This window comes from Peromyscus californicus, unplaced genomic scaffold (assembly GCF_007827085.1).
Source record: "Peromyscus californicus insignis strain IS unplaced genomic scaffold, ASM782708v3 Scaffold_20__1_contigs__length_68692818, whole genome shotgun sequence".
NCBI lineage: Eukaryota > Metazoa > Chordata > Mammalia > Rodentia > Cricetidae > Peromyscus > Peromyscus californicus.
Genome location: NW_026294503.1, coordinates 65,116,640 through 65,134,476, shown reverse-complemented (window position 1 = coordinate 65,134,476; position 17,837 = coordinate 65,116,640). Strand labels below are relative to the sequence as shown.

General features: G+C 48.1%; 1 protein-coding gene across 1 annotated transcript; it reads right to left on the bottom strand.

Annotated features, from left to right (window-relative positions):
* Nucleotides 1–2,983: 2,983 nt before the first annotated feature.
* Tmt1a (thiol methyltransferase 1A) lies at nucleotides 2,984–10,331 on the bottom strand. The gene is made up of 2 exons (XM_052748962.1): nucleotides 9,772–10,331; nucleotides 2,984–4,267 (listed from the first exon to the last, which is right to left on the bottom strand). The coding sequence occupies exons 1-2, from the start codon at nucleotides 10,267–10,269 to the stop codon at nucleotides 4,031–4,033; spliced, it is 735 nt and encodes a 244-aa protein (XP_052604922.1). The 5' UTR covers nucleotides 10,270–10,331; the 3' UTR covers nucleotides 2,984–4,030.
* Nucleotides 10,332–17,837: the final 7,506 nt, after the last annotated feature.

Sequence of the window (17,837 nt, the reverse complement as noted above, 5' to 3'; positions counted from 1 at the left end):
ACAGCATTTCCCCTTTTCTTTTTTTTCAAAAAGTAAGGTTTTAACTTTCACATAGTTAAATTACAGATAACAAAACGCCTGAGCCATTAGGCCAAACAGTATAAATAATATAAGCGTCTGTGTGTTTATTTTATAAGTGGGCTGTCGGACTGCCGGGGCTTGGTGGAACCTGGAGAGAAAACTCCAGCTACATGTGTATGTGCATGCATGCTGGACATGGTGAGGCAGACCTGTGCTCTCAACACTCAGACAGTTGCAGGCCAGCCTGTGCTACATAGTTAGACCCTGTCTCAAGCAAGACCTCAGCATTTATTAAGTGTATTATTACTTCATTGTTATGTTTTTTGTTTTTGTTTTTCTTTTGAGAAAGGAAAACTCACTATGTAGACTAGACTGGCCTCAAACTCAGAGATCTGCTTCCCAAGTGCTGGGATTAAAGGCATGCACCACCATACCTGGCATTTCATTGTTTCTTGTCATAGCCCTTTAGGTAGATGATATCCCCATTTACTAATGAGGAAACTAAGACTCAGAGGCAGGCAGATCTCTGTGAGTTTGAGTCCAGTCTGGGCTACAAATCAAGTTCCAGGACAGCCAGGGCTACACAGAGAAACCCTGTCTCAAAAAACAAAAAAACAAAAAAGTAGTTTGCTCAAGATCAAAGTCAACACATAACATTATAGGGTTGAAAATCCTACCTCCATCTTCCTACCATCCCAGAGGAGGCTCAGAACTAAATTGAGATAACAGAGAAGTAGAATTCAGGCTTTTCTTGAAATGGAAGGAGTCTGCATAAGGAAACGCCAGCCTGGGCTGGAGATGACTCAGTGTGCAAGAGTGGGTTCTAAGTTTTCATTTCCAGCATCCACGTAAAGCCCCGGGCATGGCTGTGGCACATTTTAGCTGTGGGACTGTGACAGAGCAGAGCAGAAGCAGGTGCCCATGGAAGCCAGAAAAGGGCATCAGAGCCTTGCAGCTGGAGTACCATGTGGGTGCTGGGACCTGAATCCAGGTCTTCTGCAAGAGCTGCAAGTGCTCTTAACCGCTGAGCCCCCTCTCCAGCCCTGTTCAGAGTGGTTTTAAATGCGTGTTTTCCTCAACTGAGGAGGAATCTGTCACATGCAGAGGTGGGTGTCCAGCGGATTGTGCAGTTTGGGGGCTTCTGAAACGGTCTCTGCAGCAGGTGGCAGCTGTAACGAACTTCTGTATTTATTTCTCTAGCCCTAGTACTTTATGGCAGAAGTGAGGCTGTTTGCCATGCTGTTCAGACAAGGATTTAGCTAGTTCTCTGCACTAAGTTGTTACCTTCTGTGGTAGTTTGGATGTAATTGGCCCCCATAATCTCATAGTGAGTGGCCCTGTTACAAGGTGTGGCTTTATTGGAGTGGGTATGGCCTTGCTGGAGGAAGTGTGTCATTGTGGGGCGGACTTTGAGGAGAATGTGGTAGTTTAAATGTAATTGCCCAGCCAGGCGGGGGTGGTACATGCCTTTAATCCCAGCACTCGGGTGGCAGAGCCAGGTAGATCTCTGTGAGTTTGAGGCCAGCCTGGTCTACAGAGTGAGATCTAGGACAGGCACCAAATTACATGGAGAAACCCTGTCTTGAAAAACTAAAAAAAAAAAAAAAAAAAAAAAAATTGCCCCCCCATAATCTCATAGGGAGTGACACTATCGGGGGTGTGGCTTTGTTGGGGTGGGTATGGCCTTGCTGGAGGAAGTGTGTCACTGCGGGGGTGGGCTTTGAGGATTCCTATGCTCAGGATACTGCCGTGTCTCAGTTGACTTCCTGTTGCCTGCAACATGTGGGACTCTCAGCTACTGCTCCAGCATCACATCTGCCTGCATGCTGCCATGATGCCCATCATGATAATGGACTGAAACTCTGAAACTGTAAGGGAGTCACCCCAGTTAAATGTTTTCTTTAGAAGAGTTGCTGTGGTCATGGTGTCTCTTCACAGCAACAGAAACCCTAAGACACCGTCCAATGTGACGAGTACATTTTGTGAGGTACAACTGTGTCTTTGCAAACCTCTCAGTCACCAGACCAGCATAATAAAATGTATGGGTAAAGGAAGGTCTGCCTTTTAGGAGAGAAGGCGGTTCATCTTCCAGAGCTGAAGGGGGGGGCATCTGAGCCCCAACACCTGGCTTTGTGTTGAAGAGGCAGAGCCGTGAGCTGTTCTCTTCCCTGTTTGTACATTCACAAGCGGGATCCTTGGACTTAAACTTTTCAAAACTCGTTCCGGATGGCTGTGGTGACACACAGCTTTGATCAGCACTCGGGAGGCAGAGGCAGGTGGCTCTGTGTGAGTTTGAGGCCAGACAATGACCCATAGTGAGACCCTGTATCAAAACAAAACCCCCAACACAAAATTCTTATTCTAGGACAGGGCCCAGTTCAATGGTACAGCCTTGCCTAGCATGCCTACAGTCCTGGGTTCAATCTCCAACATAGCACCACAACCAAAAAAAAAAAAAAATCATAACCACACACCCACACCTCACTCTAATCCTTCCAAAATGGCTAACATCTACTAGCTGTGTGCAATCATTTGAATGCTAAATGTCCCTGCAGGCTCCTGGGCCTGAGCACTTGGTCCCCAGCCAGTGGGCTGCTTGGGAAGGCTGTGGAACCTTTAGCAGCCTTGCTGAGGACAGGAGTCACTTGGGATTTCAGTTTGGTTCCAGTTCTGTCCACTCTCGGGTTCCTGACTGTCATACAATGTGACCACCTGTCTCTCACTCATGCCAGGATGCCTTCCCCTCCCAAGACTTTCCTTTCAAACTGTAAGCCAGAATAAACCCCTCCCCCTTCAGTCACCACTGGGCAGAGATCTGGTCACAGCATCGAGGACCATTCCTCGTACATTGTACATCATACCTGGCTGCAGAAAAACACATCTGTGGTTCAAATGCCTTAATGTCCAGGGGCATGTTTCCTTCTCAGAGATACTAAGACACAAACAAAGCCAAGGCAGCAAGTGCAGAGACAATTTATCTCCATCTTAAATGAATATGAATTTATTGACTGATTTGATATTCAAAATAGGACTTCTGCAAAATCATCTCAGGAAATATACATTTGTTTAGATACATACAAACTATAGCTGAAACCCGCGAATGGGCACACCCAGACTCACTCTCAGTACGTACACAAGGATGTCCATGGTTTTCTTTCAGGATCAGGATCATTATTTTCTTTTGGGGGGGGGGTTGGTTTTTCAAGATTTTCTGTGTAGCTCTGGCTATCCTAGAACTCCCTCTGTAGACCAGGCTGGCCTTGAGCTCACACATCTGTTAACATCTGCACACCCCCACCCCTGCCCCTCACCCAGTGCTGGGACTAAAGGCATGTGCCACCATGCCCAGCTCAGGATTATTAGGTGAGAATAATCCGCCCAGGCCTTGCCAACTGCACTCACGGATTCCTTCCGGAGTCCCCCACATAGTGTCTCCCCAACTGCAGAGTCCTTTTTCTGCCCCGAGTTTATTATGGTCAGCCAAGTACGTGCTAGATAAAAAGGGAAGTTAACCCATGCATCCCAACTGTCGTGTGCAGTTCGGGGTGGGGGGGGCACTGGTGTAATCAGGTGCACTTATAAAACTGAGGGTAGTGTGGCAGGATTCGGTGAAACACTGAACCAAAAGACAGACAGCTGCTGGCCAGAGCACACGGGCAGGGCAGCCAGTGGGTTCAGGTTTCATTTTCCGGGGGTGGGGTGGGGTGGGGTGAGATTTTCTGTGATAGTCACACGTGGATTTTCACTTAGCTGGTATTTTTATTTATTTGGTTTGCAAGCTGTTAGTTCCCCTTGCTTCATTATCAAAGCCCATGAAAGACTACTGGTCCCTTTGAAGGGGAGTTCAAAGCCGCTTTGATTTGGTTTTGATTTGGTGGGAGACACTATAGAAAATAGTTAAACAGAGACGTGTGAGGATGAATCGGACTTCACCTCTCCTAGTTAGGATTTACGTCTAAAACTGAAGCCTTGACCTGCTGCAGCCACTCAGGTCTCTCCTGCCGCCCCACTATTTCACGGCGTACCCGTAGACATGGGGCCGCAGCAAAGCCCAGGACATGGGAGCCCGGATGTGCTGCAGCTTCAGCTTGGAGAAGCTGGCCTGCTCCAGGGCCATCCAGCTCTCTCTTGTCAGGTTGCATCCATCGAACAGAAGGTACCACACCGGATCCAGAACCTGTTGCCAGAAGTAATTCCAGGTGGTCCGCTCATCTGCCACGTGCTCCATGAAGTAAAAAGCCCCTCCCTGAGGAAAAAACACACACACACATACAAACACATTTTAAAGACACTGTTTTGGGAAAACAGCTTTACAAGATGCATGAAGCTCAAATTTCAGTGGCCTGAGGCCAACTCTAAGAAGCCACAGGTAAATTGGAATGGAGTAAGGTATTATTTGGGTAATGGAGTTTGAATTTTGGTCACATTTTATACCGTGCTAGCTGGGCATGACAGGCCATGCCTGGAATCCCCACATCAGGGAGGCTAAGGCAGGATGATCTGAAGTGGGACCCTGTCTTCAAACAGAGCCTTTTAAGCGGAGCTACCAATCTAAGCAACAGACAAACATTTCTGCTGTCGTAGAGAATTCATAATCACTGAGACCAAAGCACTTAGTGTGGTCTACCCTACCATACTCACTCTCTCAACAGGGTTACTTGTAGCAGAACAAACCTATAATCACCCAGCACTCAAGAAGCTGGGGCAGGGGGATTGCTGCAAGCTTGAGGCCAGCCTGGGTTACCAGAGTTAGTTCAGGGCCAGCCTGGGCTACATGGACACCGGCTCAGACAACACAACCAGTGTTACTAAGTTTTATTACCGCCACTGTTGTTGTTTTATTTTTGAGACAGGGTCTCACTGTGCAACTTGACTGCCCTTCCACTCGCTACAGCCCAGGCTAGCCTTAAACTCACGGAGATCCACCTGCTTCTGCCTTCCGAGGGCTGGGATTAAAGGAAATATGCCATCACACCCGGCACATCACTGTTCCCTGTGAGGGAACTGAGTCCAAGGTGACAGTTTGTGTCAGAAAGGAATCCTAGACCTCTGCCTGTGACTCCAGGACTTTCTCAGCAACAGGTTTATTTTAGAAAGTGTTGAGAACACAGAAATGTTTTAGTCAAATCATGGTGGCACAAATCTGTAGTGCCAGCACATGGGAGGTGGAAGCCGGAGGGCAAGAGGCGCAAAGTCATTTCAGCAACATAGTGAGTTTGAGGCCACATGAGACCCTGTCTTAAAAACAAAAAGGGGTTAGAGAGAGGGCTCAGAGCTTGAGAGAGCTTGCTGCTCTTGCAGAGGGCCCAGGTTTGGTTCCTAGTACCCACATCAGGTGGTTCACAACCACCTATAACTCCAGTTCTGGGGATCAAAGGTTTTCTGGCCTCCATGGGACCTGCACACTCAATCCGGGATGCACAGACACATAAATGCATTTAAAAAAAAAAAAAAAAAAAAAAAAAGAGGGAGAGCCGGGCGGTGGTGGCGCACGCCTTTAATCCCAGCACTCGGGAGGCAGAGCCAGGCGGATCTCTGTGAGTTCAAGGCCAGCCTGGGCTATCAAGTGAGTTCCAGGAAAGGCGCAAAGCTACACAGAGAAACCCTGTCTTGAAAAAACAAAACAAAAAAAAAAAAAAAAAAAAAAAAGAGGGAGAAAGAAAACCAGCCACTGTCATATGTAAATTGGCAATTTTTCCTAAAATTAAGTCTGTACCATACATTGTTTATAACCTTCTTTATTTTACTTTGTATCTGTTAGGCTCTTCCCAGTTTTTTACTGTAACTGGTATTAACATCCACAGATCTTGGGAGCACCTGTAACTATTGTTAAAAAGTGGGGTTGAGTTGAGTGGTAGGTGCCTTTTAAAACCCCTTGGTGGAAGTTTTCAAATTGCCTTTTTGGAAAAACTGGATCACATTTACCCTAGAACTAGCAATGGCTGTGAAGGTGCCTGTCTTAGGGTTTCTACTGCGGCTTCCCGCCTCTTTCCCCTCCTCAGCCCTGGCCCTGGATGAGGAAAGGGCTCCTCCTGCAGCAGATACTGTGTGTACTGGCTGACCAGGATCCTCCTGCCTCTGCTGGCCCTAGGGCTGAGACTACAGGTGTGAGTCATGGCACCCAGTTAATATTGTAATAACACAACTGACCATTAAGGAAAAAAACAGTTATTTCCATGAGCACAACAAGGACAGACCTATAAGGAACCCAAGCACACAGGCTTTCTAGTAAAAGAATTGATAAGTGTGTTTCGATATGAGTGCACCTCTAGGGCTGGAGAGACGGCTCAGAGGTTAAGAGCACTGGCTGCTCTTCCAGAGGTCCTGAGTTCAATTCCCAGCACCCACATGGTAGCTCACAACCATCTATAATGAGATCTGGTGCCCTCTTCTGGCCTGCAGGCATACATGCAGGCAGAAAGCTGTATAGAGAACAAATGAGTGCACGTGTGTAGGACTTGTGTGGAGGTCAGAGGTCAACTTCCCGAAGGTATGTCACTTCTCAGGGCCCACTTTTAAGACAGAATCTCTCACTGGCTGGAACTCACCAAGCTGGCTAGGCTGACTGGCCAGTGGACCTCAGAGATCTGCCAGTCGCTGACTCCCCTGTTCTGGGATTAGTGTGTTCATGTGTGAATGTGTGCACACATACATGCGGACAACATGTTAAACTCAGAGTCTTTCTCCAAAAGAAAAGAGAGAGAGACCAAGAGTCTACACAAAACCATGCCTGGGTTTATCTGTTATTTTGATATTTGTTGTTACTTCTTTGCAGCTTTGTTTTTTTGTCGTTGGGTTTTGGTGTTTCCAAGTTCTGACTCCAGCTCTGAGGTACAAACGCTTCATGACTGAATTAATCCCCAGCCCCTCTTTTGTTCAAAATGTTCATCACATTAATTAGTCTGAGTGTGAAAACGCAAGTGTGTGTATGTGTGTGCACGTGTGTGTTCTCTCCTTCACCGTGCGGACTCAGGGCAGCAGGCTGGACTGCAGGTGCCTTTGCTGGCTCAGCGACCTCACCGCCCACCCCATCTTCTCATTGTTGCTGCTCCTTGACACACATCACCCAGGTTGGTCTCGAACTCGCCACATAGCGAACTCATCGTGGAGCTAGCTGGTCTTGAATTTCCAGTCCTGCCTCCACCTCCCTAGTGCTGGCCTTACAGGTGTGTCCCACTACACCTGGCCTCTCCTCTTATCCTTCTAAAAAACCTTTTAATTCATACCAAAATGTTCCCAGGCACCAGCTGCAAACTTCTGGAAACACCAGAGCTGTGGGAGAGTAGGAACTGGCAGGGGGCGTTTCATAGGCTGAACTGTGCTGTTTAAAGGCTGTGTTATGTCATTAATACTGCAAATGACACCCCGGGCAGCATTTCAGCCTCAGGTTTTGTACAGCCAGTGACGGGAAGCGGTATTGCCCGGAGTAGTCCCTGTACTTTGTTTTCATCTGCAGCCCACACAGGTCATGCAGATGCTACTGCACATTACTAAGCAGCCTAGAAACCCATCTCCCTTTCGTTGGCCTCTTTCTCAAGCTACTCTGGTCCTGGCTACCCAAAGGCAGAGTTCCACATAGAATTCAGGGTTTAGAGATGCAGTTACCCTAAATTATACACATAAGTTCAAGTAAAATATATGTTTAGGAATAGAAAACCAAATTTCCTAATAAAAAGGAAAAACAAAAACCTGTCATCTCCTCAGGCTAGGGCAGGAGACAGGAGGAAAAAGCAGAGAAACCGGCTTGGATCTGACTGAATAAGCCAGAGCTTGGCAGGACGGGGCGGGGCAAGCTCTGGATGGGTGTTGGGATTCGGAAATCTGTGCGGCACGCAGCTGAGAGGACTGGGGACGCGAGGCTGCTGGGGAGGATTTATGTGTGGAAGGAGAGCCGAGGAAGAGACAGACCCTCAGTGTCTGGGAACAGCAAAAGGGTAGAAATGCTGTAAGTCTGGAAGAAGGGCAGAAGTATTCTCACTGAACTAGACCTGGGCAGGGCATGGTGGTGCGTGTCTTTAATCCAGTACTCAGGAGGCAGGGGCAGGCGGATCTCTTTCAGTCTGAGGCAAGCCTGGTGTACTTAAAGTTTCAGGCTAGCCTACCGCTATTTAGTGAGAATGAGACCTGCTTTCAAAAGGGTAAATCCATTGCTGTGTAACTTGGGTGCATTTCTTAACCTCTTTTCCAAAACAACGACCCGAAGTATCTGCTTCAGAGGATTATGGTTAGGGTAAACGGAGTCTGTCTTAATGCTCCGAGCTCTATCCAGCAGCTGGTGAGCTGGTAACCACAGAAGCTAAGGAAGAACAACCGAGGTCACGTCTGCCTTGAACCAAGGAGGCATGATCAGCAAGGGTGTGCACCATCAGGCCTGGCTACACATCTTTACCTGCTGGTTTGATATCCACCTGTCCTGGCACCAGAGACCATGTTGAGCCTCCGAGACTTTCTTCTCCCACGGGATACAAGGGGGTCACAGAACATCCCTACAGGTTCCAAACTGAATGAGCTGGAATGTTCGGACTGCCTGTTATGTTCAGCTTTGTTCAAAACAAACCCATTTACCCTGATAATCACAAGTGTAGAGAATTTCTTAGGACTTCTAGAAAGACATGACGAATCGACCATTGCTCTTGACTGCGCCTAGTCCCGTCCCCTGCAGGTAGTGCCTGTGACTATTCGCTCCAGCTTTTGCATGAACATGTTAACATTACTTCTTGGGCATTCTCTTTCCTACTCAGTCTAGATCGCTCTTCTTGGAGTTTTTTTGTCTTTGGTTATATTTTTTTTTTAAAAAAGTTTTTATTAGTTTTGTTTTTTTGATACAGAGTTTGACTATATAGTTCAGGCTGGCCTTGAGCCTGCTGCAGAGCGAGGCTTGTCTGCCCATCCCTCTCAGCCTCTGAGACACTGAACCGTCACTGGGTTTATGTGTGTGCACCACCCAGCTCTTGAAATTTTAATAACTACAGAGTTCCTGACTACGTGACAATTTCCCATCCACAGACAGGTTTTTTTCCAGTTTCCACTAATGCAAACGCTCTTTTAATGACTGTCCTTGAGATGGACAAGGTTCTGCACATGTATAGCTGTGGATAAATTTCCAACACATAAAATTAGGTTCACTTGACATATTGATAGTAAACGTGCCTTCAAAACCTCCCCTGTATGAGGGGACCCTTCCCAGACCCACCCCAGTCCCTGTTCTCTAAGTCTCTGATGGTCATAGGTAAATGGCCTCTAGTGTAATTTATAGGTCTTTCTCATATAACGGCTATTTTAATTTATATGCTGTTCCTGCCCGGTGGCTCACCTTTGTCTTTCATTTACTCTGAGCAGTTTTAAGAAACACAACCACTGTCCTTGGTGACTTGTCAATTGCTGTTTTGTTTTTTTGAGACAGGGTCTCAGTGTGTGGCCCAGGCTGGCCTGGACCTCACTCTGTAGACCAGGCTGGCCTTGAACTCACAGGGCTCATCCTGCCTCTGTTTTTTAACTCGTGAGGCATGAAGCATGAACCCTTCAGCCCAGCGTTCCTGGGAGCTACTGTTACCAAGTCTGGCATCTGAACTGTCTGCAAGCTCTTATAAATTGATCTGTCAGCCCTTACCTTTGTCGTTCTCTGCCACTCTTGTCTTAAAAAAAAAAAATCCTTCTCTGATAGTTTGCCTTTTACTTTAGAATCCACCCGAAATTGATAGGACCCCCCTAGCTCGTGAGAGCAGCTGCTAGTCCTCATCTGTCACTCACCGGCCTCAGCACTCGGCACACCTCGCGCAGAATCTTCTCCTGGTTCTTTACCGAGCACAGCACCAGGGTGCAGACCACCACGTCCATAGAGCCATCGGCCACCTGGTGCATGTTCTCCCCGGCCGCCACCACGAAGCGCTCGAACTGCAGCTGCCGGTTCTCTGAGACGCTCTTGAACAAGAACTTCTCGAAGTTGGGGTTCGGGTCGACACAGGTCACCCTGCACCCGGGGGGATAGAACTTGAAGTTGGCCCCGGTGCCGCAGCCCAGCTCCAGCAGCGACAGCTTCCCCGAGGGGCCTGCGAACTCCTGCAGGTTGCTGAAGAGTTCTTTCTTTCTGCTGGCCATCTGCTCGTTGTAGACCACCGTGAACCGCGACAGGAAGTAGGGAAACCACAGTTTGCATATCCAGTTCCACACGCCTAAAAAGTTCAGCAGATAGATGGGAAGCGCCAGGATGCTGATGGCCAGCCGGAGGACCAGGAGGCCGAGCGTCATCGCGGCGAGTGGTGGAGGAAGAGCCGCAGCCCCAAGCTGTCCCCTTGAGAAGCAGGGCGCAGGCTCCAGGCCGAGCTCCAGAGCCAATCAGAGAGGAGGGAGGCGCCCACTGAGCCGAAAAACAAACCCCGGACTCCCACCCCACCCCTCCCCACCCCGGCCCCCTGGCAGAAGTTGGCTCAGCTGGGCGCGCAGCAGCCCAGGACTCTACCTCGCATCTCCTTAGCAAGGCTGCAGCCTTCACTCCGATCTGGTCCTGCCTGGCCTTGTTTGGGTCTCCAGGCTGCAGTGAGTTTCCTGCTGCGGTTTGTTGTCCTTTCACCCCACCCACCCAGCCTCCCACCCAAGCCTTTACTGAGAAGAGTCCCTGCGTGGGTTAGGGCACCAGGGGAATGGCTGCTGAGACCCCTCTACCAAAACTTACTCCCCTCCCCTCTCCTCTCCCCACTGAACCCCACCCAGGTCCTTTTTTTTTTTTTAATAAGGAAGTGAAAGGGAACCTCGCCTAGTCTCAGTCAACAATTCCCCAAGTTCCCTTGTAAACGGAGGGTTCATAAGTTAATAATTAATCAGAAGGATCTCTGCTAAGTCACTGTTTTGACCCGCCTGCCATTTAAAGAGCAACTGTCAGTCTTCACCTTCATTATACTTGGTTATTATGTAACAGCCAATTCGGAGTAGACCCGTGCTCAGAGCCTTCGCATTCCGAGCCTGGTGGGTTTTATAAAATAGTTGGAAGCACCTGTCTGGTTGTTTGGGTTTGGGTTTGGTTTTGGTTTTTGCCAAACACAGGGTCTCACTCCTTAGTCCAACCCGGCCTTGAATTCTTGATCCCACTTGGATCCCTTAAGTGTTGAGATCGCAGGCCTCTGTCACAAAGCCCAAGCTGTACGGACTTCCTGAATGATTTTTTTAGTCATAAATTCACAAAAAGAGAAATTGCTACTAAATCGTTTGCTTAGGTTTCTTATGTGTGCTCTTACAGGTTTTAATGAAGTGAACGGTGAAGCAATTCTAAGTGAAACATGGAGGTTTTTTTGTTTTGGTTTGGTTTGGTTTTTTTGTTTTTTCGGGTTTTTTTTTTTTTTTTTGGTTTTTCTAGACAGGGTTTCTCTGTGTAAGCTTTGTGCCTGTCCTGGATCGCACTCTGTAGACCAGGCTGGCCTTGAACTCACAGAGATCCACCTGGCTCTGCCTCCCAAGTGCTGGGATTAAAGGTGTGTGCCACCACTGCCCGGCTAAACATGGAGCTTTTAATGTGTGAATGACAATAGTCATAGACCCAACTAGATTTGTGAAACTAATATACTCACACACTTCTGCAAGCCAGAGCAAGAATGTTACTCCACTGGCTTCCAAATGAAGTGGACCTGAGGCAGCCACAGGATCTGGCAATCCGCAGGGCAGCATCAGCATCCAGAGGAGGAAAAAACTCACGTTCTAAAACATAAGCATGATAGGGGCTGGCTGAGCGGATTTTCTTTTGGATCCTTCTTTTAGTTGGTGGTGGAGGTGGGTGGTACTAAGGATTGAGCCCAGGCCTCAGACATGCCAGGGAAGTACTGTCACTGATCCCTAATCCAGGGAGGGGGGTGTGTGGATGTTCTAAAGTCTCCTCACATTTATATACCCTACACGAACGTTACAAATACAACAGCAGGACCTGGTGGCACACACCTTAATCCCAGCACTGAGGCGGCAGAAGCAGGGGGAGGTGTATGAAGTCTGTGGGACCAGTGATTTACAGTGACACAGGACACCCCCCAAACCCCCCTCCCCCGCCAATGTAGACTAGAGAGACCTGTCTCAAAAACAACCACCAAACAAAAATATTACAACAACTATTCCATATGCGTGTGTGCACGTGTGTGCTGGAGCAGATGCAGGCATTTTTTTAATTTAAAATTATTTATCTGGTTTTTCAAGACAGGATTTCTCTGTGTAGCTCTGCCTGTCCTGAAATTTACTCTGCAGCCCAGGCTGGCCTAGAATTCGGAGATCCACCTGCCTCTGCCCTGCAAATGCTGGGATTAAAGGCGTGTGCCACCACCACTGCCCAGCTTTGCGTGTGTGTGTGTGTGTGTGTGTGTGTGTGTGTGTGTGTGTGTGCACATATCAAGCACCCACACAGAATGACAAGTTTCAGCAGTGAGTTCCCTTTCCACCTTGCCGAGGGAGGGTCTCTCATTTCTGCAGCTGCACTGAACACCCCAGGCCAGCCGGCCCACCAGCTTCTAGACAGTTCTGTGTCTGCCTTCCATGTCACCGTAGGAGTGCTGGAACTGGGACTGCACACCACCCTGTTTACCCAGGTCACTGGGTGCACGGCTAGTGCTTTTACAAGCTGGGCCAGCCACACTTTTTTTTAAGCAGGTGATGGATTCAGGGGCCATTTTATTGCTTCACTATGTGTCATAGCCCACATTTGTTTATCTCATCACTTGGTAAATGATTGGATTATTTCCAATTTGGAGCTATGAAAATTAAACTATTATGAGGCTGGGCCTGCTGGTGCCGCCTTTAACCCCAGCAGAGGCAGAGGCAGGGGGATCTTGAGTTCAAGGCCAGTCTGGTCTATATAGTGAGTTTCATGTCAGCGAAGGATACCCAGTGAGAGGCCCTGTCTAAAACAACAAAAACCCCTTTTCTACGTGTGTGTGCACGCGTGTGTCTTAGAATGCACACCAACACATACCACAACTGTGAGTGTTTTCTACTGCTGTGATAAACCACCATGACCAAAGCAACTTATAAAGCATTTAATTGGGCTCATAGTTCCAGAGGGGTAGCGTCCATGCTGACTGAACGAGAGCCCGGTGAGAGGGAGGCATCACGGCAGCAGGAACAGCTGAGAACTCACATCTCAAACCACAAGCATGAGACAGAGAGCCCCTAGAAATGGTGGGAATGTTTTGAAACCTCAGGGCCCACCTTAGTGACATACTTCCTTCAGTGAGGCCACACCTCTTTTTTTCCCCCCAGTATGGGCTCACTAGGTAGCCTTGGCTGTCCCAGAATTCAGTAGATTAGACAGGCTGGGAACTGACAGATCTGCCTACTTCCGCCTCCTGAGTGCTGAGATTAAGGCCGCACCTTCTAATCCTCCCTAAAGAGACAGCAAATGGGGACCAAGCATTCAAACACCGGAGACACAGTGCTTATGTAAGGTCAGGGGACTTTTGAGAGTCAGGACTCTGGGTGCTCAGGACTGGCAGCAAGTGCCTTCATCTGCCAAGGCACCTCGCTCTTCTACCCCTAAGTGGATTGTTTTGTTTTTGAGACAGGGTCTCATGTAGCCCAGGCTGATCTCGGGCTTCATTATATAGCTAAGGATGAGCTTGGACTCGATCTTCCAACTCCACCCCGAGTGGCTGGGTTGCAGACCCCGTCACCATGCTAGCTTTACACAGGGTGAGTGTCAAACCCAGGAGGCAAGCGCTCTCCCAACTGAGCTACAGATTTTTAGATAGATTTCAGCCAGGGGGTGGATGTGGAGGGAGATCATTAATAGAAAAAGGCTCAAGAAAAGAACAAGGTGGGTCCAAGGAGAGCCAAACTGAGTGCCTTAGAGGTTGCCACTTACGCAGCTGGGGTAGACTGAATGCCACCTCTCAAGGGTTGCTAAGAAACTGTGTTTTGTTTTTTCTTTTTTCTTTTTCTTCCTTTCCCCTTTTTTTGTAGATGACTCTGGGGTGTCATGGAAAGAAATCTGTCTTACTTTGTATTGCTGTGGTAAGACACCATGACCAGAGCCACCCGCAGAAGGAAGAATTTATTAGGGCTTATTTAGTTACAGTTCCAGAGGGTAAGTCCATCATCATGGCTTAGAGCATGGAGGCAGACATGGTGCTGGAGCAGTAGCCGAGAGCTCGGATCCGATCCACAAGCACAAGGGGGCGGGGAGTGCTAACTGGTAATGGTGTGGAATTTTGAAACCTCAAAGACCACCCCCAGTGACACACCTCCTAATCCTTCCCAAACAGTTCCACCAAATGGGGAACATAGGAGCCTATGGGGGCCATTCCATTCCATTCTCACCACATAACCTGATAAGATAAAACCACAGGAGAAGCCTGGTGGTGGTAGTGGTGGCTTGCTCCTTTAATCCCAGCACTCAGGAGGCAGAGGCAGGCAGATTTCTGTGAGTTCAAGGCCAGCCTGGTATACAAGGCTATACAGAGAAACCCTGTCTCAAAAAGCCAAAAACCAAAACAAAACAAAAAACCCAAACAAACAAAAACAAAAAACTTACAGGAGGAGCTAGAAATGTTGGTAACTAAGCTTTGTCTTGTTTTGTTTGGAGAAGTGGGAAGGAAGTCTATCTGTGTAGCCCTGGCTGTCCTGGAACTTAGCCCAGGCTGGCCTCAAACACACACAGATCCACCTCTGCCTCCCAGTGCTGGGATTAAAGGTGTGCGCTACCACAACTGGCTGGTAGCTAAATCTTAAAGAGCCAATGAATAAACAAAACCATGAGTCAAAAGGGTTGTACAAAGGGCTTAAGGCAAAGGCTGGGTTTGGTGTTTTTTTTGTTGTTTTATTTTTCACTGAAAATCAAGTTTCTTGTGAGAGTCCTATAAATTGCATTTTATAGCTGGGAAAGGGGGAAAAGCCATTTATGCACAGATCTTAAGCATGATTCATGGCTATTTTAATACTTTTTTTTTTAAACTTCACATTTTTATTTATATGTATGTGTTTGTGTGACTGTTATATAATGCATGTGTGGGTGCCCGAGGAATCCAGAAGAGGGTATCAGGTCCTCTGAGATGGAGTTACAGGTGGCTGTGAGCCGTCAAGCGTGGGAGTTGGCACTCTCATTCCACTGTGGGAAAAGGGACTGGACTTGGGTTGTCCAGCTTGTGCAACAAATGCTCTTGACCACTGAGCCATCCCACCAGCTCCCACCTCACCTTTGTTTTTTGAGACAGAGTTTCTCTGTGTAGCCCTGGTTGTCCTGGAACTCACTCTGTAGACCAGGCTGGCCTCGAACCCACAGAGATCTGCCTGCCTCTGCCTCCTGAGTGCTGGGATTAAAGGTGTGCACCCCCACCGCCCAGCTCCCACCTCACTTTTTGAAATGGGGTTTCTCACTAGCCTTGGCCACATAGGCCAGGTTTTTGACTCGTGAACCCCAAGGACCTGTCTGTGTCCACCTTCTGAGTGTTGGGGATTGCAAGTACATCTATGCCTAGGTTTTTTTTTTTTTAATTTTTATTTTAATGTGGTTTTGGGGAATTAAACTCGGGTCCTCCTGTTACAAGCACTTTCCCAACTGAGGCATCTTCCTAGCCCCTGTCTGAAGATAGTTTTTTAAAAGTTTTTTTTTTTTTGAAGATTAAAAAGAAATGCAAGTGCACACGTGTGTGCATGTTTCCAGGGAGGCCAGAAGAGAGCATTAATCCTCCACCAACGAAGCTAGCTCCATAGCCCCCTCAATGCTTTTTTTGAGTTCTTGTTTTGAAGATGGTTTTATATTTGTGTGCGTGCATGCCTATGGAGACAGAAGGAGGTGTTGGGTCTCCTGGAATTGCGTTGCAAGCATGAGCTGCCTGGTGTGGGTGAAGAACTAAACTGCAGTTTTCTGAGGGAGCTGGGCCCTCTCTCCTGCTCTTCAAGACCATTACCTTTGACTCAAAGGTCACTGTCTTAGTTAGGGTTTCTATTGATGTGAGGAGACCTCCTGACAGGCAGACATGGTGCTGGGAAGGAGCTGAGAGTTCTACATTTAGATCACAGGCAACAGGAAGAGGACTGTGTCCACACTGGGTATAGCTTGAGCACATATGAGACCTCAAAGCCCGCCTCCACAGTGACACACACCCTCCAACAAAGCCGCACCTCCGAATGGTGCTACTCCCAAACACCACGGTGGTTTGGGGGAAGTGTCTGGTTTTCCTTCCAGTACTGTGTTCTGGTTCATTCATTGTAGGAAATCTGCTTGATATTAATATTCATGATGCCTTAGATTTGTGTGTGATACACCATGTAGTAAGAGCCCTGTGGAGTTGGAAAGAACCCTTGTGTGTCTGTTCTGTGTGTATCACTTCCTTTCCCACTGTGGTGCTCTTCGGATTCCATCCTCACCTTTGCACTCTGCCATATCCATTGTCAAGAGCGAGATATTAAAGTCCCCTGCTACAGTGACAGGGTACTCACCTGGCGTTGTGAGGCCCCGGCTGGGTCGCCAGCACTGCCAACAGGAGTTACCCAGCAGAAGTGAAGTCTGGTGACAGCCCCTCTCCTTCCAGCTGCTAACATGTGCTTTGGAGAGTCGATTCTAGGAGCATACATACTTATATCTTCTTGGTAACTTGGTTCCTTTGTAATTAAATAAGGACTGTGTCACCTGGGACAGGTGTAACTCCACACACTCACATTTGGTTAAATTGACCTGACATGTTAAAGCTAAGGTATGTAGTTGTATGTAGTTGGCTTGCTTGCTTTTTTTCTTTTTTTTGGGGAGGGCTTTTCAAGACAGGGTTTCTGTGTGTAGCCCTGGCTGTCATGGGACTCCCTCTATAGACCAGGCTGGCCTTGAACTCAGAGCTCCACCTGCCTCCGCCTCCCGGGTGCTGGGGTTAAAGGTGTGTGTCATCACTGCCCAGCCAGTTTGCTTTCATTTTTAATCCATTCAGCTACTCTCTGCTTTTGGGTGAAGAATGTATTCCATTTATGTTTAAGGTAGTATCTTAGTCAGGGTTCTACTGCTGTAAAGAGACACCATGACCAGGGCAACTCTTATAAAGGAAAGGATTTAATTGGGGCTGGCTTACGTTTCAGAGGTTTAGTCCACTGGCATCATGGGGGGAAGCATGGTGGCATGCAGGCAGGCATGGAGAAGGAAAGTAGAGTCTACATTTGGATCCGCCGGCAGCAGGCAGAGAGAGTGAGCCACTGGGCCTGGCTTGAGCATCTGAAACCTCAAAGTGACACACTTCCTCCAATAAGGCCACACCTATTCTAACAGGCCACATGCCCTAATCCTTTCAGATAGTGCCACTCTCTGTGAGCCTATGGGGTGTTTTCATTCAGACCGCCACAGGTAGTTATTGGTAGGTGGAACGTACTGTTGCTTTATAATTTTTTAAGATTTATTTTTAATTGTAATTGTGTGTGTGTGTATGTGAGAGAGAGAGAGAGAGAGTGAGTGTGAGTGTGAGTGAAGTGGCCTAAAGAGGCCAGAGGCCTCAGATCCTCGTGGGGAGTTAGGGTGGTTGTGAGGTACCTGACAGGAACATTGGGAACCCAATCCGGGTCCTCTGCACGAGCAGTATGTACTCTTAACCACTTAGCCATCTCTCAGCCCACTGCCGCCCTGCGTTGGCTGTTTTCTGTTTTCTGATTCACCCCTTTTCTGTCTTCCTGAGTGATTTGAGACACTCACCCTGGCAGGAAAGACTTTGTAGAGGCGTGTGCCCCGCCCTCTGGCTGTTCAAACAATGGGTCCCACAGAACTGTGGTTTCTCGTGTTAGACAGGGCAAAGTTGAAACTCTGGTCCTGTCAGAGGAAGCTCTTGTCTCCCATAGAGACTGCACATGGTTCTGTCAACTGCTTGGCCCCTGAG